The sequence below is a fragment of the Centropristis striata genome, chromosome 8, assembly GCF_030273125.1.
Source record: "Centropristis striata isolate RG_2023a ecotype Rhode Island chromosome 8, C.striata_1.0, whole genome shotgun sequence".
Classification (NCBI taxonomy): Eukaryota; Metazoa; Chordata; class Actinopteri; order Perciformes; family Serranidae; genus Centropristis; species Centropristis striata.
In genome coordinates, this window is record NC_081524.1 from 15,514,581 (window position 1) to 15,537,593 (window position 23,013).

The 23,013-nt window shown below is 37.5% G+C and overlaps 1 protein-coding gene across 1 annotated transcript; it reads left to right on the forward strand.

The window, feature by feature from the left end:
* The first annotated feature begins 1,311 nt into the window (after positions 1-1,311).
* On the forward strand, positions 1,312-20,393 carry LOC131976216 (kinesin-like protein KIF13A). The gene is made up of 3 exons (XM_059339139.1): positions 1,312-1,685; positions 1,903-1,993; positions 20,318-20,393. Exons 1-3 carry the CDS (start codon positions 1,631-1,633, stop codon positions 20,391-20,393), a joined length of 222 nt encoding a protein of 73 aa, XP_059195122.1. The 5' UTR covers positions 1,312-1,630.
* The last annotated feature ends 2,620 nt before the right edge of the window (positions 20,394-23,013 follow it).

Here is a 23,013-nt window from a genome sequence, read left to right on the forward strand (position 1 = left end):
TTTATTTTTTTTATTGATGTTTATGCCAGACAAATACAGACAAATACATGTTACCTTGTTACAGTTACATGGATAAGAAAAAACATCTTATGAGCATTTATCAGTATCTGCCCAGTCTTTTTTTTCTTTTTCTTTTTTTAAACAAACAGTAGATTTTTTTTCTGATATTTTCCAACATCACATGAATGCAGCATAAGGTCTTCTGTATTTTTTATTTTATTTTATTTTTTACATTTTGTAATTGACAATAACACAAAATACATTTTAGTTCTTAATATAATTAGGTTTTTGGGTTATGTGTGATAAACAAATAAAGTAAACATCAAACAAAAATATGTATATATTTGATAAATTTCTGGTTAAAAAAAAAAAGGAGAAGCAAAGAGAGAAAAGAAACATGCCTTAATCTTTATTTTTTATTTTTTTAATGATTTTGTTGTATTAGACATTTTTGAAAGTCTTTTTGGTTTGGTCAAAATAATAATAGTGGTGTGGGGGCCACTGACCCCTCAGTATTTCTAAAAATCTGGTGACGGCCCTGCTGCTGTAGTAGCGATACAAGTGTTATAATAATAATAATAATAATAATAATAATAATAATAATAATAATAATAATAATAGTAATAATAATAATAATAATAATAATGATAATAATAGTAATAATAATAATAATAATAATAATAATGATAATAATAATAATAATAATAATAGTAATAATAATAATAATAATAATAATAATGATAATAATAGTAATAATAATAATAATAATAATAATGATAATAATAATAGTAATAATAATAATAGTAATAATAAAAAAATAATAATAATAATGATAATAATAATAGTAATAATAATAATAATAATAATAATAATAGTAATAGTAATAATAATAATAATAGTAATAATAATAATAATAATAATAATAATGATAATAATAATAGTAATAATAATAATAATAATAATAATAATAATGATAATAATAATAGTCATAGTAATAATAATAATAATAATAATAAAAGTCATAATAATAATAATAATAATAATAATAATAATAATAATAATCTCCTAAACCTATTTATTGGATGTGATAGATAATTAAATTTCTGTGTGTGTGAAGGAGAAAGTGAGAAAGACATGATGAGTGTTTAAACATCCTTCTTAATAAACCCTCTGCTCTCCACTCTGACCTCTAACCGTCATTAAATGATGCTTATCGTGTGTGCATGTAAATTAACTTGTCACAGCTTCACATTGCTCCTCCACTGGTGTCTCCCTCCCGGTAAGCGGCGCGGTGCGTAAATCCTTTCCCCCTCTTTGGCACAGCCAGCCGCGTCCAGCCTGCCTGAGGACAGTCAGCTCCCAGTGGAAGATGGCGGTGGGGATGCTGTCTGGGGCTGGAGCACAGTGCTGGATTTGCACAAAAAGCGAACCCGGATGGATATAAAGGAAAACATGAACATATCCCTATCTCTTCTCCTCGAGGTCTGGACTCTTTTGGGGTTGTTTCGCTAGAGTCTGCTGCCTTTTTTTCTGGCAGAAAGCCGGGCTTCTTGTCGGGGATTCTCAGACTATACATTGATAGCTCGGCGCATAGACAGACAGACAGGGTGGGAGTGAAAAGTGGACGAAAATGTCGGATTCAAAGGTAAAAGTTGCAGTGAGAGTCCGGCCCATGAACCGCAGGGGTAAGTGTTCAAAACCATGGTTTCTCTTTACATTCTCGCTTGTCTGTCTCCTCGGATTCCTGCCACATTATCATAAAGTTTGGATTTCTTCGCCATTGCTGCTTTCAGCTCGAGTTCTGAGCCAGACTTAAAGTGAACACGGTTAAAGTCGCTAGGTTTTTACTCTTCACACCCCCGCATTCTGCTTTACTCTCCAACAACTAACTTCTCTCCACAGAAATTGAACTGAATACAAAATGTGTCGTGGACATGGAGGACAACCAAACAGTGCTGCACCCACCACCTTCTAATGCAAAAGGAGACAACAGGTAAACAAAGCTGAAATGCTGCCAGATGTTCCTGTTTGCAAATGAATATATGTATAACACATTGAATCAGGCAAAATAATGCAGTGAGCTTATTGTAGCCAAGGCATCTTTTGCATTACTGAGGTTAGTTTGAGTGTTTGCAGCAACATATGGGGCTCTGATAGTGAAAAGAGCAGAAACATGCAAACTGCACTCTCACTCTTAAAACCTTTTACATTTAAGGTTAGCAAATAACTATCTAGTGAGCCCAAATGTCTGAAAATACATCAGGACATTAGTCAGCACTCACATGATTCTGAAGCACTGCATTGAGGATTAAACTTGGAAACATTTATCTTAAATTCAAACCACTTCTTTACATAAATGTCAGTTAATAAAGGCAGTAGACAAACCGGAATGCTGCATCCCTGCTGCTGCTGGGGACATTATGTCTGTCACCCACCTGCCTGAAATATGATATTATGTTATGTAATCCATGTGAACTTTCCAATGCTGATCACCCCATCATAAAAAAAACTGCCATATTCAATGCTGAGTTTTAAAAGCAGAGGTTGAGCGTGTTTGACACATGAAGACGCCTGTTAGACTGAACAGATTAACGTGGAGCCTCGGGGCATCACCGCACTCACAACTAATTGAACTTCTGTAGCGTTTAAAGTGGTGTTAGACCACACTGTGTTTTTAAAACGGCAGGATGATGCAGACTTTTATCTTTTATGGTGAAACAGTGGAGGAAAGCTGCAAGAACAGAAGGAAAAGCTAAGCATCCTCTAATGTTTCACGCTGTGCCTGCTGCACAGTGAAAGTCAGCAAGAAAGAAAGCTGCAGTTTGTGCTGGCTTGTGATCTGACATGCTTTCAGACTGTAATGAGGCGATCACACAACATGTAGGCTAATGATGGCTGTGTGCTTGGGGAGTCACTGAAATGTCATGCCTGTTTGCAACAGTCAGAGATATTTCAGCCATTGTTCAGGTTGTTTTCTGCAATTTTGCGCTTGGTTTGTTTGCTCTCCTCTGCTGTCGGTGTCACACATGATTGAACAGCTGACCTAATTACCCACAGGCGCAAATAAATCTAGTAAGGTAGTCAATCAGAAGAAAAATACTTAGTTTTTCCTTTGATTTATCACTCAAGTATTGTCAACAACCCTTGCCGCTGCGGTAAAAGCCCGCAGCATTTCTGCTACAAATGAAGTCATAGGAGGCAAATGCATGCCACAGTCAAGGCTTTTCTCATGGCCCACATCCAGCCTGTTAAACTGTTACACTGTATCTGCTGTTCAATGTAACCAATAGTCAGCATTAAATGGTAATGAGCTTGTTCCCGCAGCAGCTCCAGTCCACACATTAACCTGTATTTAAGGCAATTATCAGTACAGAAATTGCCACACAATGGCAGCGTTCCAGGCAATTAAACAAATCACGCTCAAAGCTAATATATGTTGGAACGGGATGCATAACAACAGAACACAAAGCTGTTGTGGGTGAGAGGTCAGAGCCACGACAATGAGTGTACAGACATTCAGAGGGACTATGTGCTGTATTTTCTCAGTGAAGTGATTAGTATTTGGATGCGATTCGGGATCTTTCCACTGCTGCTACCTGTTGCTACGTGGTGGTGTGAGACACAAACACATTTCACATCCAGGGGAAGTTTCCATATCTGATTTTAGATGTCGTATCAATCCTAAAATGTTTTAACTGCTGCAGGATTCACTTTTACTCTAACTGGGTTTTATCCAAGGTCATTTATTATTCCAACAAACCTTTCAATTGTTATTCAATTGTGCGTTCTGTAGCTGTAGAGGGACTTCTGTTCAGTTTGGCTTTATTATGTCACATCTCTCTTCTATAGTGCAGTCCAGGCATATAATTACTTGTTAACATTTCAGTGCTGGTGCTGTGTGTGTGTGTGTGTGTGTGTGTGTGTGTGTGTGTTTTGGGTCTCTGTGTTTAGGCTGCCATGGGTTTTCTTAAACCATATAATTTTCCTCTCGGCTTCTTGTGGAGCCACAAAAGGGATCCCCTGATCACGAAGCCTTTGCCTTGTTTCAAAGACACCTGTTCCTGTGTGTCAGATTTAGTGGGTATTAGCATGCCGAATATGGCCGCAGGGCCAAGATCATGGGAACTTTTTCTCTCTCGTGGGAATGCTTCGGCTTCAGAGACGAAACGTCAGTAATGGATATTTTTATGCTTCAGTTAGTTCTTAGGCTGTAGATTTATTAAAAACAAAGAACATGTTTCTTTTATTGCTCAGAGCATTTGAACAAACATAGGTTTCCAGTATTTAAGTGACAACAAAGAGCAAAGGAAACAGATCAGGTTAGACATGATTTTAAAAAAAAGTCACTTGAATGCAGCCCTATCCTGCAAAATTAATTCTTGTATCCACTCCAGATTTTATTGGCTTCTTCCTTGGCCTGTGCTACACCCTTCCTCCAAGTTTCATGAAAATCTGGCCAGTATTTTTTTTAATAATCCTGCTGACAGACAGACAAACCAAAGTGAAAACATGACCTCCTAGGCAGGGCTAATGTGTTTTCCAGTGGGGTGAACTTGAAGTCACTTCATGTTTGATAATCAGACACTGAAAACTTTCCAAACTGTGTCAGAATTTCAATCAGGTTTTGCAGAGACCACACAGCGCCACAAAAACATGTAGGTCACCTAAAGAATTTGAAGAAATATAAGGGATTTCCTTTGATGGCTAAGCCTCATTCTTTTCACCGCCGGCCGAGCATTATAGCACCACTCGTGACCCACAGCCCCCTCTCCTATTTCCCTGAGAAATGAACAATAATCTCAGTGGAGGGCAAATGAAACATGGATTGTGACTCCAGGGCGACAGGTTAAGTTTCCCAAAGTTTAATCTTTCATCTGCCTGTTGAGTTGGCACGAATGGCATACTTGAAATGGGAATCTGGGAGAGTAGTTTTGTTTTCACGCGCCAGTCTGCTCTCCTTTGGGCTTTAGACACAATGAAGGTGGGGGTGGAAGGCAGAGAAATACCTGAGGCTGCTGTCTGCACAGGGATTGAGTGGTGGAGCATCATGACAGGAAAATACCCTCCGACCCACACAATGGGGCCGTATTACATCTATCATGCCCCGGCTTGTCTGTCAGCCTGCAACAATTGCATACGGGGCCATCGAGTCTTGGAAAGTCCTTTTTAATGTTAACCCCCCTGTTCTGCATATTTCAGTCTGAATACACAGAGTTGTGTTAACCCTCTATGGCAGCTATTCTCAACCTTGGGGTCGGGACCCCAATTGGGGTCGCGAGATGATTTCTGGGGGTCTCCAAATCATTTTGGAAGTCAGCTCTGTCTCCACTGTGTTAAAGTGTTCATGTGTTTTAGTCTTTTTGGTCATTTAATGTCTTTTTGGTCATTATGTTTCTTTTTTGTGTCATTTTGTGTCTTTTTTTGGTCATTTTGTGTCTTTTTTAGGTAATTTTGTGTCTTTTTTTGGTCATTTTGTTTCTTTTTTGGGTCATTTTGTGTCTTTTTTTGGTCATTTTGTGTCTTTTCTGGTCATTTTGTGTCTTTTCTGGTCATTTTGTTTCTTTTTTGGGTCATTTTGTGTCTTTTTTGGTCATTTTGTGTTTTTTCTGGTCATTTTGTGTCTTTTCTGGTCATTTTGTGGTCATTTTGAGTCTTTTTTGGTCATTTTGTTTCCTTTTTTTGGTCATTTTGTTTCTTTTTTGGGTGATCTGAACTGTGCGTGTGAGATTCTGTTCAGTGAGCGGGGGTCGCGGACAACATGCATGTTAAATTGGGGGTCGCGACTCAAAAAAGGTTGAGAACTACTGCTCTATGATACGGTGTTGCCCTCAGGCAACATATCACTTTTTTCATGTTTTTGAGTGATGCGATACTTAAAAAAAGAGGGAAGAGTATTGGGAACCAATAGCAATGCTTTACTTTGTCACATGACCTCCAGGAGGCCATATTGAAACCTTTTTTTGCAGACTTTTCCAAAGGAAACAACTTTGCCATTTTGCGCGACAAAAAATCACTCAAAGCGTAATTTCCTGTCCCTTTTCCATCTGGAAAAAATATATTCCTACTGATAGGAGAGTAAACCTTCATTTTTGATAGTTTCATACACTTAGACTATTAAAGACAATCATTCCAATGGGTCGTTGGTTCAATGGTACAATGTTTCCTGCAGGCAACATTCAGACAGGAAACCGGTTAAAAAAGTTCCTTTTATAATGTTTTTAAATTCAAAATGTTATGTATTGTACCCTGTTGAAGCTACTGAATCTTTTACACATGTTTATTAGGTAAATTATGTTAATATTACTTGTGGTACAATGTTGCCTACGGGCAACAAACCCCAAAAACTTCCAAAAGAAAAAAATAATTATAAAATTTCTTCAGATTATGTTTATTTAGTCTATTTTAAGACAAAAAAACCTACCTTTTTCCTAACTGGCATCATAATGCGTGCCATAGAGGGTTAAAAACCAAAGCCAGAGGCAGACAGGAGGCTGCTTTATGTCAAGAAAGGTTTTTATTTTCCTTTTCATGTAGCTAACTAGAACTAAAACTGTTTTTAACGAACAATATCTCTCTGTAGGGCTCAGTATTTAATGCTTAGTTTTCTCATCCTCCATGCTTCTGCAGTGCAGCGTTTCCTGATGATCAGTGGAAGCATGTCTTTATCTGATAACGTCCCAAACCAAGCTTGTAATTTCCGCTCTAATCTCTTCCTTATCACTACTGGTTACAGGAGCTCAATTAGGTTTGTCTCCACTTTACCGTTTACTTGGATATATTAACTAAATCGTGTTGAGAAGAGCTTCAATTAGAGACACTGGGATGATGCTACTTGTGCTGTGACTCCTCATCTTTAAATGACCTCATCCACATATTATTTTAAAGTATGTTTGGACATGGTTTTATTAGTTATTTTTGCCGAGTCTGAGCTTATTCTTTTAGTCAGTATCATATTCTTCTGTGAGTATACCATATTTTACATTAAAACCTTTTTTTTTCTTTTTTTTTAAACCCATAGCCCCATATCCACCAGGGAATTATTTTCAATGTAAATATAATATTTAGGTGTTTTGGAGCTTTATGTTAAATTTGGTGCAAATACGACTTTTAGTTTGTGATTTACAGCCATTTTTAGATATTATCCATGGTGTTTTTTTAAGTAGACAATCGGAAAGTAATACATTTTGATCAATATCAATTTTGAAAGTTATAAATTATGAAGTTATACATTTCCATATAACATGATCACATGCACATGCTGAAACTCTCACAAATAAGACTCGATTTAAAGCCTGTCTCTAGCTAAAAGCTACCAAAGTTATTTCATGTTTTTTTTCTTCTTTTTTTTTGAGGGTTAAAAAACTGTCATTTGAAATAAATAGTTTGGGGAAATTTTGGTCAATATGCTGATTTTCTTTTTGACAGACTACTAAGCTACAGCCAGCAGCTGGTTAGCTTAGCTTAGTTTAGCATAAATACCGGAACCACTGGGAAACAGCTGGTGTTTCTGTACAAAGGTAACCAATTTACCTACCAGCTCCTCTAAACCTCACTGATTATCATCTTTTATATCACTTAATTAAATCTGTATGTTACGTCTGTACATATCTATAAGTTTAAAAAGGACAATGATTACAATGAATACTCTCTGCCAAAAAAAAAGCATTTTTGCCAATTTTGTTTTTTTTAAGTATATCTTTATTAGTAATTATGTTTCACAACTTATTCACATATACAACATTTTCTCTTTTTTTTTGTTTAAACAAAAAGAACCCCCCCAAAATTGAACATTCAGCAGTCAGTCAGTCGCATGGCACAAGCATGGTAGAGGATCATATGACATTAGTAATGACAATAATAAGTAATAATATAAAATGGAGCACCAAGTATACATTACAATAATTAAAAAATGATATAGAAAATAAAATAAGAAATAAAAAAGAGCAAAACAGACAGAAAAACCTCTTAACTTTCAATTATTATTCCTTGGTTTGGGAAGCACCTTCAAAAATATGTTAGATATTCTAGGTCCAACATAATTGAGAAATGGGGTCCATATATGATAAAACAAACCAATTTTCCCTCTGGACCAGTGCGTCAAATATTCCATGGATAAGAGGTCAAATATTACCTTATGCCAATCTAAAACTGTAGGTGGCTTATTTGAAATCCAGTTCAGCAGTATAGTTTTACTTGCATATGTTAACCTCCTGAGAGCCAAGCTTTTGATTGGTATGTATTGTTAGTTTCTCCTAGATATTTTGGATCAGTAGGACCTAAGTACAAAAACTAAGCATTGTCTTTGAACAGGAAGTAGTTTTTGGAAAAAAACAACAACAGTGGGTTAATTTTACTGTATAACGCAGTTAATTCACCAGTGAATAAAACTTTTTATTTCCTTACATTTACACACTCTCTTTGGAAGAACGATAATTAAAGTCTATTCGTTCTCAAATGGGTACTTGCTGATTAGCAGTGTCGTAGCTTGTTGCTATCGCTAAAAATAGTCAAACTTGCAAAGAAAATGAAACTACAACAATTATTAAGGACAAATTCACGAGTTTTAACCATAAAATGAGATCAGCTTTTGTACCTGGTCCACTTTTGTCTAGGGATAAGCTGTTGATTGACTTTACCAAGGTGCTGCCATCTGATTCTTACACTGATTGATGTATTGTGCTTTTTCTAGAGTGTGTACTATGAGGACAACATGTTATAGTTCAGCAGAATTAAGTATAAGGTCCATAAAACCTAAAATGAAATGTCCACATATGAGGATGCAGGGTCACAGGAGGTTAAGACATTCCACAATTTTTGACTTGCCACATTTTTTGAACTATTCCTTTAAATTTGGTTGCACTCTCCTCCTCAGTGTTTGGTGACTGACTGACCAACCCAATGTGGTCAGCTTGTGTTTTGTTAAGGCTTTCACAGATAGCCTCCAGTGCGGTCTGTCAGTTTGCTAATCCTCATGATACACAGCACGTCACATCTGTTAAATAAAGGTGTTGTTTAAGCTTTGGAGGTTGGTCATATTTTTTTTTTCATGTGACATAATCAAGTGTCACAATGCTTTCCAAAACAAGCCAGAATGACAATGCTGCCTTGTCTAATGGCTGCCCTCAGGAATGTTCCCTTTGTCTTTCCATTTTGCTCCCTATGTGCCGATAATCAACCTTTCCATTCAGTAAGATGTTGTTCTCAGAGTTAGCTGGCCTAAAATCAGCCCAACTCTTCTCTCTAAGGCTCTATTCATGCGTGCTGCTGGGAGAAAGTGTTGTGTGTCGCTCAAATAGAGATTGTGTTCCTTTGAGGAGCGTTCCCTGTTTGTTTAGAGGGTGGGACATTGTTTACATCTTGATGCGGAATTGAGAAAAGATGGCGCCCTCCCTCTTTGTCAAGCCTGTGTCTCATTAATCTCACATGTGGCTGCGATGTGAAAAATCCACTCACGGACATTTCTTCCATAACGTTTCTGGTTTCCCTTCTTGCATGGTTCTCTCAGATGAGGCCTTTTTGAAGTTTTGGAGACAGCTTGTTGTGTTTACATGGATTTAATGTGATGGTGGGATAGGTTTATGGTGGACTCACTTTCAGTCTCAGTCAGGGGAAGTGGAGCCTGGCAATAACAAAAAAACAAGTTTTTAACCCGTCTCTGTCCGGAACGAAATCCACTGCTCATTAGATTTAATCATATTCAAGCATGTAATTACTGTTTACATCTATTTGACATATTTATCTTTGCAGTTCATTACTTTTGGTTTTATGTTTTGCACTTCATGAGCATGCTTACTCACACTTGTGTTGTCTATTGTCGTCTGCTGTTACTCTGCACATGCATTCAGATAAATGACATTTAGCAAGCAGACCGGGTCAAAGGAGGTGTGTCCTGGTAGTAAATGTGTCACTTTATGTCCACTGGGGAGGAAGCTTTACCATATTGAACAAATTGATGAACTTCACTTCTTTCTACACTGCAAAAAAAGAAAAGTTGGGTGAACTCAAAATTTCAAGGCAACAAACTTCGATAAAATTTTAAGTTGGACAATTAAACTAAATATTTTAAGTTTTGTTTTTGAGTCTGCTCAACTCTGAATTCAGATTTTTGTCAACTCAACTGTGAGTTGTACTAACTTATAATTTTACATTGTAATACCTTTTAATCCTTACTTCTGCTAACTTCTGCAATGTGCTGAATTGGCACGATTGTAACGCCGCTATGAAATGTCAGCTAATGTTGCAACCACAATTTTGTGTTAGCATTGATACGCTAATGGCTACTCTTGTAGCTGTAACAAGCAGTGCCGCTAGCATCAGTTAGCCGCTAGCTTTTGCTAATAACAGAATTTCACCACTTTCCCGCATTTCACAACAAAGAAATAAGAGTTATCAGAACTATTGTCCCTTGTTGTGAACCCCAACTTAAAGATATAAGTAACAACAACTCACCAACTTGTTTTTGAGCAGACAACTGGCTTCCTTTGTTGTGCTAACTTACATTATTGCCCTAAATGTCAATCATTTATATTTCCAAGTTTTACCAACTGAAATCACTGTTTTAGGCCAAAAAATACAAGTTGGCTTTTTTGCAGTGTAGCTTGTTTGTTGCCTTCGAATCTCACCAGATTTAAGGTTTTGGAGCAGATGTGGTCAGTATCTCTGTGTTCCAGCATGCACACAGCCTTGCTGACCCAGCTTGTCACAGTGGTGTCAGAAATACCGGAGAGGATTAAATTAGACCCTGTCCACATCATATGTTGTGTTGTTGTTAACATTTGTTATGGAAACTTAGAAACTCCCACACAGAAGTCATCATGTGTGCTGCTGATGGCTGATGGTGCTCTTCATTAAGGCTGTTTTTGAGACTTTGGCTCTCACGTTGGAACTTTGACTCATAAGGCTGGTAGGCTGTCTCGCCTCCATGTTTACCACTGTTGCCTAGCAACTGCGGTTGCCAAGATACAGAAACATTTTGGAGTTCTGTTTGATGACCTAATGAGAGATATCCCCCAGCCGTCCCAAATATTTTCATAGGAAGCTAATTTTAGCATTTTCGAACAACGATCCATGTTTTCAAAAACTTCACTAACCAAGACCAGTGGAGGAATATAATGAAGTATGTTTGCTTGAGTACAATTGTGAGGTGCTTGTACTCTATGTGGGGTATTTTCATTTTATTTTACTTCATATTTCTACTCCACCACAGTCCAGAGTCATTTACACTCCTTTACTGCATTTATCTCACAGGCTTACTTACTTTAAAGGTACAATATGTAACTTTTCCACATTAAAATGTTTAATATTGATGAGACTGGTGTTCTACGGTTGCCCGTGAAGTTGGAATAATTTTGTTTTCTGACACAATCCTCTGTTATTTGTGTTTTTTTATTGTTTGGAAGAGATTGAATTTTGAAGTTTTGAGAAGATGTACACTTTATCTGTCAAGAATAAATCACGTTGTCATAATAATTTCATGCAAAGAGGTAGAAAAAAATCTTTTGTTGCAACTTTATGAGCAACGGTGTTGAGTTGTGTCCTTGTATTAACCCAAATGTTTCCACCAGCTTTTCACTCATTATTTAAAAGTCCCAGACCACCTGTAGTCTCATTTAGCCACTTATTAGCAGCTGCCTTTTTTAAGGAGGAGTATTCACTGATCAAACAAAAAAAGAAAATCTCTTTAGTTTGTGTTAACCACAGCCATCTTACTAAAAACCTTTTCAAAAAACCAATTGACGCTGAGACAAGGGAACTGGACGGGCAAAAACGCGAACTAATTCCCAGGTTTTTCTGACTCATTCCTGTCTGACTCTATTGGTACTTTTGCTAATATAAAGGATGTGATTACTTCCTCCACCACTGGCCAAGAAGTTAACATACTTATCACATTATGTTACGTAATAAAGCTGAAGAAGCTCCAGAAATTGTTTGTGTGGCAGCAGTCAGAGTTTGCTTGCAGGTCTGTTTCTGTCATCAGCAAGCCAACTTCCTTCACTGCTGTTTTTTGAATTCTTCTGACTGTCTTGTCTGTAAACCTCTGACTTCAACCACTTATCATGTTTACTTTTGGATCACTCATGCTTATAAAAGAGACAGCTGTAAGCTTCCTTGGAATCATCTCGAGTGTAATTGGTCAGACAACAGACCCACCCTCTCTAACTGTAACTAACTCTCTCTGCTGTCTGTCTGTCTGTCTGTCTGTCTGTCTGTCTGTCTGTCTGTTTATTGTTTATTGAATGGATCCCCATCAGCTGAGGCCTTGGCGACTGCTAGTCTTCCTGGGGTCCATAAAAAGACATAGAACATGACATACAAACAACATAAACAAAAGCAGTACATACAAGAAAAACAATAACAAACTCAATTAATACATACATGCAATACTGTTAAAAATTCTACATTCATATTTACCCGACAAATGTTAAACTGTAAAAATCATTAATTCAGATGTCTATAGTGTCCATATCAGCTGTATACACTTATAATTTATCATTTCATTAGAGAACATTTAAAAGGAAGAATCATCCGGCTACAGATATAGCAGAGAAAAATAGATAAAATAAGAAAACAAAATAAATCGCAACATATTAGTAATCATTCATTTGGTGGGCGGCATCAAATGCGTCTTAAGTAATTTTTTGAATGACAATTTGTTTTGCGTGCTAGAGATGTGAGGAGGCAAAGAGCTCCATGACATTATTGAACAATAGATAACTGTGTGTTTGAGTCTGTCTGTCTGTCTGTCTGTCTGTCTATACCTGAGAGTGTCTGTCTGTCTACACCTGAGAGTGTCTGTCTGTCTACACCTGAGAGTGTCTGTCTGTCTATACCTGAGAGTGTCTGTCTGTCTACACCTGAGAGTGTCTGTCTGTCTATACCTAAGAGTGTCTGTCTGTCTGTCTGTCTGTGCAGCAGGGTGACCTCTGCTCTGAGTGGGTGGGGACCAGCGTGTTCAGTTCTAAACATACTGGAGGATCATCTGAAATGTTAGCTCGTCGCCTGTGAGAGCACAGTGCGCTGTAACCCAACACTTTCACACACACACACATACACACACACACACACACACACACACACACACACACACACACACACACACACCTCTGAACGCTGTGTTTGGCTCTGAAGCTTGTTGAATTGTAATTGTCTGAAGCGTGTCGACAGCCAAACAGGGTAAAGAATCATATGTGTTGTTAAATGGAGGTTAAAAGTATGGGGGAGGCATAGTTTCAGAAAAAAGGAATTTGAATTTATGTGTGGGGGTGCCAGCTAAAAAAATGTGTGTGTGTGTGTGTGTGTGTGTGTGTGTGTGGGGCAGATGAGTGTTGTGAATGTCATCTCAATGGGGGGTGAACCTCATCTCATGTGACTTACATATTCCATTTGAGCAGCAGGATTATATCATCACAAACTCCTTCCAAAGCCTGCTAAATCATGCTGATGAATCTGACAATAATATCCTTCATGTATTGGAAAAAAGGGAGCTGCAGCATGTGCAATTTCTAGATTTCTTTTTTGTTATGATTTGAAACTCATTGTCTAGGCTGCTTGTCAAACCCTGGTACATCATTTCTGGTAGCTAATTTGAACCAGCCTGCTCCAAATCTGCCAGTTGAAGGCCTGTAAAGGGACATCAGATTAAATTAAGTAATACATAATGAATGAAAAACATCTATTTGTCTGATAGCTCTATAATGGAAAGGCATGCAAAGTAATTTTTTAAGGGTAGATGGATGCTTCAGTAGGTGGATGATACAGTAGATTAATCTGGTGTGTTGCCTACTGGGCTAGAAGAGCAGTTTTCGGTGGCATAATAACCCAGTGGCCTTAATCCTGCTCCATAACCACGGGGGGGATTCCACTGCTGCTCTCGCACTTTTCATACCTTCCTTTTGGGCACCAGCAGACACGAGTCTGAGCTGCAAGGCACAGAAAGATGCCATGTGACATGTGATCTTAGAGAATCTGACCCTCAACCAGTGGCGGTTCTAGACCAGTTTTACTGTGTTTAATCAGAGGGGCACATTAAAAAACGGCAGAGATGATATTTAGGCATTCAAAACCTTTATTTTAGCTCATTTAAAAATCTAATTTAAGTATATTTGGAAGATACAAATTAATTGATTGAAACAATGAGACTAACCAATAATTATTATTTTTGTACGACAATGACATTTCTCATTTTTGTGCACAATTACTTTATTTTTATTTTGAAAGTGCAGTACAGTGAGAATGATCTTCTTTTATATACACAAGCTTTTATTGCACAATTAAACTATTATACAATGTTCACATTCTGGGTTCCTTTTGTGTACAATGAGATATTGTTTGAATAAAAAATAGCTAAGAATTGTTCTGTTGTTCATCGTTATAAATTGATCATTTAATTTCAAATATTTTTATTTGGATTTTCAGACACATGTTCATGTTGATTACAAAGTAGACAGTAGATCCTTATTTTTAACAAACAAAAAGTGCAGGGATTAACAATAAATTGATCATTTAATATTAATTTGACACAGGGGCCACAGCAGGGGCCAATTTAAAAATGATCAAGGCTTGGCTCTGATGACTTATTTCGTACTACAATTGATAAGAAATAAGGATTGAAAAACAGAAGATCAAAATGTGCTCCTTTAATCCGTCTGCCATGGCAGGATCAGTGCAGAGGGGAAGGAGTAGTAGTGTGTGAGGCCAAGTTGAAATCATTCATGGGTGGCTTGGCATCAGGTAGCTGGAGGCGTGGGAGTCAAGCTCGCCCTTGATGACACACACACATTAAGGCGTGCAGGACCAGCCCCCTGTGGGGCTTTTAGACTTCAGCTGTGCCCTGCTGGGTCTGCAGGGTCCGCATGCATCTGCCTCTGACGGGGGAAGGGGATCTGATGTTATCTGGCACTTCTGTGCCATACAGTACATGTGTGTCACACACTTGGTCGACCACAACACGGCCTCAAATCAGCCCTGGAGCCACCACATGACAAGCATGCTGAATATTAAGCAAATGGCCAGTGGGCCTCATGCATGAGTCACTTGGTTCTGCACTGTACAGCATTTGTGACACTAGTAGCATTTCTTAAAGGTCTCATATTGTAAAAAGTGAGATTTCCATGTATTTTTCTATCATGGAACAGGTCTAGGTGCTATATAAACACTGTGAAAGTATTGAAATACACCAAGCCCCTATTCAGAAACTGTGCTTTTTGTGTTTCATATTTTTATTGATGTGTATACAAAAAAAAAAAAACAGGGACATACCTACATCAGGGTACATTGGTGTCAACATTAAACATCTTGTACACATCCTTAGATTTAAATTGTATGATTTTAAGAACAAACAGTCACACAAAACGAAACCAAATAGACTATACAGTATTTAGATATTTAGACATATTTAGTCTGTATAAAATGAATAAACTGACCACATAAACATAACAGATAAAATACATAAATAATAATAAAAGAGAGAGGGGAAAGAGAAGGAAGTAAAAAAAGAAATAATAATAATAATAATAATAATAATAATAATAAAAATAAATAAATAAAAAGGGACTAAGAAAAGAAAAGAAAGGAGTGTGGGGGGGGGTTACATCGTCACAAAAAAGTCAGAAACTGTGCTTTTTAAACAAGCTGTTAGGACTTGTATAAGGCTGTGATGTCACAAATATACTCTGCATAAGTAGAAAGTGCTGCTACAGTGCTGCTAAAGTCATTCCCAGGCTGCAGTGATGGTGCAGATGCTTAAGACCCAGAAGAATTGACCAATCAGAGCAGGCTGGGCCTTTTTTTGTAGCTGGGCTTAGAGGTACGGGCATCATTTTTCTGTGGTTCCAGTTTTTTAACTGTGAGGATTTGTGGCTTTTCTTTGTCATATATAATAACAATATTTTATTTCTTTGTCAATGTAGTGATAAACTATATATCTTTGGGTTATAGAAAGCTGCTTTGACAAAACAAGCTGTTCCAATACATCCTTTTTTGCCCTTGGAAATTATAATAATTTTATTTACGTGCTGAGTAATTGGAATCTGAATTAATATTAGAATATTGCAACATAAACAGTATTAAATAATTTAATTATCTTTGCTGAGTAGGTTATGTTTTTGGTGTTGTTAGTTTGTTTGTCAGCAGAGTTACGGAAAAACTACTAGTCGAATTCTAGTGGTACTTGGTGGGAGGGTGCAGCATGGGGCAAGAAACATTGCAAGATCACACATTTGTGCCGCATTCATGTGGTTTCCCCTCATATTTCATGGCTCACCTGATCCTCTTCAGTATCACGCAAACACTGAAAACAACATTATAACACCAGCATCAAATAATAAAGGATTTATACATCCAAATGTAGAGGACATGGCTTACATGTTTGTTTGTTTATTACAAGCAAGGTACAGAACTGCTAAGAAGGACACAGATTTCTGTGGAGATTAAAGAGATTATTTCTAAAGCAGAGTGGGAGAACTGGAGCCTAATGTACTTTAACTTATTGAGGGGGAGGTCTTAACATTGTGATGGGGGAGGAAGGAAGGAAAGACACTTGAACACTGAATACAGAATGAAGTGATGTCCGTTTTTGGAATTAAATGCGTTTCTTATGAGAGGAAATGGTCGCTCTATGAAATCCTAAATATAGCGAGATTGAAACAGTTCCCCCCATTGTCTTGCAGCATACTTGACATACCACACAGTATACTGTACATACAGTATATGACACAATCAGCACTGCAGCAGCTCTGTTTTCTGCAGAGTTGGTTGTTTCTGAAGAGTCTAGACTGCACGCATTCCATAACTGCATGCTTTTTGTCTCCGTATTTAATGTGAGTGTGTCTCTTTCCGGTCTTGTGTCTGTTGTCCTTTTGTTGTCCAAAGGGCTACATCTGTTCTCTGTCTCTGTCCGTCTCTCATTCTGCAGGGTTGAGCTGCTATCGGTCTTATTTGTTGTCATAACTCTCCCACGTGTTCCTTTTATCTTTGACATTTTCACTTTGTAGCAGCACCAACACATGAGGACCTTTCAAGTTAGCATGCATTGGGACCTGGTCTGCTAGCTGCCCATAGGAAGTCTTACATGTGCTCCCTGCTATCTGATGCTGACACATATCTCAGCTCCTCTCTGCTCTGCAGCGTGGACGGAGCTCTGCTGCAGTCTTTGTCTGCTCTGATTGAGACCCCGTCACAGTGGTTGTCAGTGGCCCAGATTCAGGGTACACTGTAAAAAATGTCTGCAGATTTTACGGTGAAAAACTGCTAAACAATGTCAGTAAAAGACCATAAAATGATAAATGGGTTAATTCAGTTTCATTAACAATGAAAACCGTAAATGTATAAACTGTAAAATACACCGTGTTTGTAACAAAAATATACTGTAATATACTGTATATACAAGCCATCATTTTTGCATTTATTTTTTGTAAAAATACTTTTTCTCACTGTTAAATGAGTACTAAATGAATACTTAACACCATATCTCTAACAAAAATATACTGTAATATTTAATGGTAAAATCTTTAATTCATGCAGCATTTATAAAGTTTTTTCTGGTCAATTATATGGCAGAACAGCGTTTCTTTTGATGGAAAAACTTTATTTTTTATGGTAAAATATGGAAAAAATGGCAATTTTGAACGTGAAATCAACAGTGCTAATATAATTCTACCGTAATATTAGAAAAGTTGCACCGTATTTATGACGGTAAAGTTCTGGCAACCACAGCTGCCGGTTTTTACCGTAAAAACAACAGGTTTTTTTTGGTCTTTTTTTACAGTGTATAAACCCGAACGAGGCCCTCTTCTTTTTACTCCTCAACCCACTCTCTCTTGTTATGTCCCTCATTATGATGAGATTGAGCACAGAGTATAGTCCCTCAAAGCAAATCACTTCATAATTCATACCTGCAATTTTCATTTTTAGTCCTTAACTCTCTGAACCCCAGTCAGTTTTAGGGCATTTTTCTCCCATCGTATTTTAGTCGCTGTAGCCTTGTTGTTCACTGCAATATATGTGAATATTTTTTATTGGGTTTTATAATACATACAGCACAAGAACATCCATGAACTCAAACACATCCAGAAACTCAAATGTATTGTGCGCACACCATAAAATCAATAAGAAATAATAATAATAAAAATAAACATGATTAGAATGTCCCAAATATATTAGCGTTAATGACAATAAGAGAAATAAACAGACATTCTGACACAAAGAAAAGCAATAATGGTAAAACTTGTTCACCGCAATATATATATATATATATAAGTCCTAGACGTCTATGGAAACAGCGTATAATGCCATAAGTCATAAAAAAGGAAAAATGCTAGTTGAATTTCTTTTATGATTTTTCCCCCAAATGGAGACATATCTATACAACATTTTTCCAACAACAAGTGCCCACAAATTAACAATATTGGGGCGGGGGGGCAAGCTATACATATTGAACTACTTACTTTTTACAACCTCACTTGTCCCCTCTACTATATAAAATATATAAATAGTTTAGTTGAATTTTAACAGAATTTCTGTCCTTTTGTTGGTCTTAGACTAGTCATTCATGGCTTCCTAGTTGCACAAAGTAGCCCAGAATTCAATGTGTTTCAAAGGATCTGAATAAACTAATTGGTTTGTTTTTGGCAAAAAAAAAAAATTAAGAAGACATGTGGAACGAAGTGAATTTATTGAAATTTTAGGCTTTGATTTGATTACTTATTCTGATGATCGTCACACATGATCCTTTCAAGGACTGTCATGTGTACAGCTTGTTTCTTTAATAAATTGAATCATTTTGGCGATTCTTTAAAAGAAAAAATGCTTTTCCAACCCAGTTTTGGAATTCCTCAGATTCACATTAAAATCAAAGTACAGAGGAGTATTTATTGTGGGTGTTGTCGTGCAGCTTTGGGCCGTGCTATTATTGGTGACTCAGCTCAGTTTGTGTGAGACACTCTGGTGCAGTGTTTCAGTCTTGGCCTGTATTAGTTACTGTGTGAAGGTGATGCCCACCTCTGTCTCTGCACCACGAGACGCCTGCAGGAGATCTGCTGACTGCTGAAGGACACAACTGTAGCAGATGTAGAAGCAATAGTGTGGTGCACTGCATCATACTGCAACATGCATGTGAAGAAAGTAATAATTTCCTGGACATTATTATAAAGGCTACACTGTAAGCAATTGTCTTGTAAATTAACAGTAGAATACTGGCAGCAGGGTTGCAGCATTCTACTAAATTGTACAGTTCCTTTACTGTTATTTACTTTACAGTATGTTACTTTGATAAAACCACATACTGACTTTCAGTACAATCCTGTATCTCCTTGATTTGACAGTAAAATACTGATACTGCAAACATCATCTAACAAATAAAACAGTTCAACTTACCCTGTGATTTGCTCAAGAAATGCAGGATTAAAATGGATGTTCCAAGAAAGGATAGACCATGTCTCCTCTAGAAATACAGTAGCTTTCCGTATTTTCTCAGCCTCACCGCTGTTGATTCTACCATAACTCCCAGAATGCAATGCTATTTTTGGTATATTAAAGTATTTTATGGGAAACGGCAAACTACCTACAAATATTGCTCAGAATGCATTGTTTTCTACAGTATAATACCTTTTTAATGTCACAATTTGGCTGTTTTCTTACAGCAGTTTGTTACAGTGTAGCTTTGTTTGAAGCTGTTGCTTTAATGTTACAGTTTTGCTGCTTTGGGGAATTCCCTCCCCAGTTAAGAGAATAATCCTACATAACTTGGTGCCATATATACGTATTACCCTTTTGTCCTTGGTTCCGGCAGCTGCTTATGCTGAGTGCAGCTTCCCCAACCTGGCCTCTCTGTTAAGTCCACAGGCATAAGAGCTATTTACTCAACAGAGTCAGTGGGACATTGAATCCTAAATCTCTTCCCTTCCTCACGCTCCACTGGCCCAATTATGAACCCAATCACAGCAGCACCTACCACCAGGAAACGCCACTGTGTGCAAGTGACTGAATGAGTGAATAAATGAGCATAGGAGTGAATGAAAAAGTCACAACAGGAATGTGAGAAATGCAAAAAGTTAGAATGGAGTCTGAGGTTTCATAAAAAAGGAAGTTGTTATGGTTTTCAATGCACATATTTCAGTTCAGAAAAGCTGCTTGTGTGGACAAAGACAATGGGAGGATTCCTGCTGTGAGAAGTGCAGCTGCATCTAACTGAGTGTGAACATGTTCTGACTGTTAAATTGCATCAATGCTAACCATGTTTATCCTTCTCTGTGTCTTTTTTTTCCCGGTTCACCCTTGGGTTTCTTCCTTTTTATGATGGATTGCCCCTCTCATTCAACAGAAAACAATCCAAGGTATGTACGTTTCATCTGTTTCTGCTGCTGCAAAAAATAACTGTCCAGCATCGACAGAGCTAACGTGCAGAACAAGGTTATAATAGTTTTGGATTTTCATTAGTTTTAGTTTTAATTTTGTTGTGAATTTTTGTCTTCAAATTCAGTTAGTTTTAGTTAGTTTTTAGAGTGAGTTTGCTAGTTTTAGTTTAGTTTTTAGTTTTTGAAAATGCTTAGTTTTAGTTTAGTTTTTATTAGTTTTAGTGTTAGTTTTAGTTTTTTTGTAATGGGCTATGTGTTGGGTGCCAGATTCAAAGAGGTCATAATAAATTTTGCCTTTATTTCCTTTGGTTTATCATCTCAGCCCCAATAAGGTTATTAACTCTTACAGTTCTGGGTGTTTTGAATTTTGGTTGCAGTGTAAACATCCCAGTCTCAGTAAACATATTCACCATGTGTTGCATGTTCAAATAGAAACACTGAATTATGAATGAAAAAAGTTGACAAAAACGAAAACTAAGGACATTTTCACTATAATTTTAGTTAGTTTTAGTTAGTTTTGTAACCACACAATACAGTTTCAGTTAGTTATCGTTTTTTTAAAAACTCTAGTTTTTATTTTTATTTCAGTTAACGAAAATGTTTTTTCAAATCTAGTTTTCATTATTTCGTTAGTTTTCGTTAACTATAATAACCTTGGTGCAGAAACAGTCATCTGTAGTGACTTCTCACTGTCCTGAAGTCATCCAGCAGCAGGATGCTGCACAGGCAACACTGATGAGAAGCATCCTGCACAGGTCCATGTACTGTTGTGCCGTTGTTTCTAGGGGCATGATGGAGAGTGTTTTAGTAGTTTGGTTGGTCAGCAGGAGCCGGATAGATGTCCGTGTGAATATGTCAGCGCTCTAAGATCTCGTGAACACCCACAAAGGCTCTACAATGAGAGAGGGATGAGCGCGGACACTGGGGCAGTGTGTGTGCGCATTCAAAGCTGCATTGTTGGAGTGCACCCCCACCTCCCCCCTTGACAACACGCTGGTGACTAGCTCAGAGATGTTTCACACACCAGGGACGGGCTTTGTGCTCCGTGCACTCCGCCTCTGACGGGACCGGGGGAGCTTCAGCGCGGGCCAGTGGCGTGCGTGGTCTCTGGGGCCCGTGAACCTGAGTTACCCTGTAATACCCTTCAGCTAGACGAGCACGTGGCTGTCTGCTAAGTTATAGTGGCACTCAAATTAGTCTCCCTGCATTCTAAAAAGGGTAAACGGAGGTTGCAGTCCAATCACGTTTGACCAGTTTCCATCCCAGAAATGACAAAACAGGCATTGTGCTTCTCAGCTACATCATTATTTGTTCTGCTGATTAATAGTAATTGTCCAATCATGAACAATTTGTAGAGCAGTCACACCCTCAGGCTGGACAGGGACAGGCCAGAGGAGATGGAAGCCCTAGTTTCCAAACCAGCCCTAATTGAGAGTGATGGCACTTTTGTTCTTTTGAATGGCACCCACTCACTTGTCTGAAGTCACAAGAGGAGGTCTTGCTTTCAAAGCATTCAGTGATCTCAGTGCTTCTCATGCTGACTGTGCAACCAGTGGTTCACTGGCCAATAGCCCTTATTATGATTAGAAAGGAGTTCAATTATTTGGGGTATTTGTGTAAGAGCACTGAAAGCCAGGAGTAGTAATGTGGAGCACTGCAGGATGACGGTGCAGCAGAAATTGTTCCTGCAACTCTGAATACATTTTAAAAAAAGAAGTGGCTGAGCTTAGAGAAAACTACTTGTTTTTATTTTGTTTATTTAGCTTTCACTTAGCTGTAAAAGCATCACTGAATTACTGAATTACATTGAAGTGAAATCATAAAATCATCATCAAACCTCCCAATACAGTCGTAAAAAGATCCTAGAAACAGCCGTTAAAGGGAAAGTTCACCCCAAATTACATATTTGTTTATCTTACCTTTTAAGGATATTTAGAAATCTGGATTGTTTTGGGATGAGTTGAGGTTGGAGATAACAACTATAGAGATATCGGCCTCATCTCAAATATAATGGAACTTTATTGCACTTGGCTTGGTGGTGATCAAAGCAAAAAATATTTCATTTAAAAAAACTCAATAGAGATGTCTGTTTCCAGAAAATATGATATAATATGTTATAACTGACTCACAGAACTTTTTGTGATGAGTTTTCATGTCGGAACTATTTTCTTTCTCTTATATTTTCTACATAAAGCTGCTCACAACTGCTAATATTTATATTTTTTGTTTTTAGGGTGAACTGTCCCTTCTAAACAACCCAACAGTGGCATAAAAAACATACTTAAAAAAAGAAAAAAACATGCTGTTTCTACAGCAATAATTTTAAATCACAAAGAGACAACATTTTCAGGTTGCAGCAAACATAAAAGCTCAATAACACTGCTCCATGTGGGAAGTTATGTATATCTCCTGACTGTTTTTATCACAAAATATAGACATTTCTATTGTAACTAATTAAAACTACTCTGAGGAGAAGTTTAGGATCCGTGGTGGTAGGGGTGTGCCATTTCGTATCGTTCACAATAATATCGGTATTTTTTTTTATGGTTAAAAAAAAATGTATATCATGATATTGGCAACATTCCTACTTCTTGATGTAGTGGCGTAAGGTTGACATTTACACAACTGACTATACCGAGCTGCCCTCCAAACACACTGCTGC

Bases quoted from the DNA above. Each gene is read 5' to 3' on its own strand.
- LOC131976216 (XM_059339139.1), top strand. From the start codon at position 1,631: ATGTCGGATTCAAAGGTAAAAGTTGCAGTGAGAGTCCGGCCCATGAAC. The intron at 1,686-1,902 runs GTAAGTGTTCAA...TTCTCTCCACAG, and splicing joins CCGGCCCATGAACCGCAGGG to AAATTGAACTGAATACAAAA. The intron at 1,994-20,317 runs GTAAACAAAGCT...CTCATTCAACAG, and splicing joins AATGCAAAAGGAGACAACAG to AAAACAATCCAAGGTATGTA.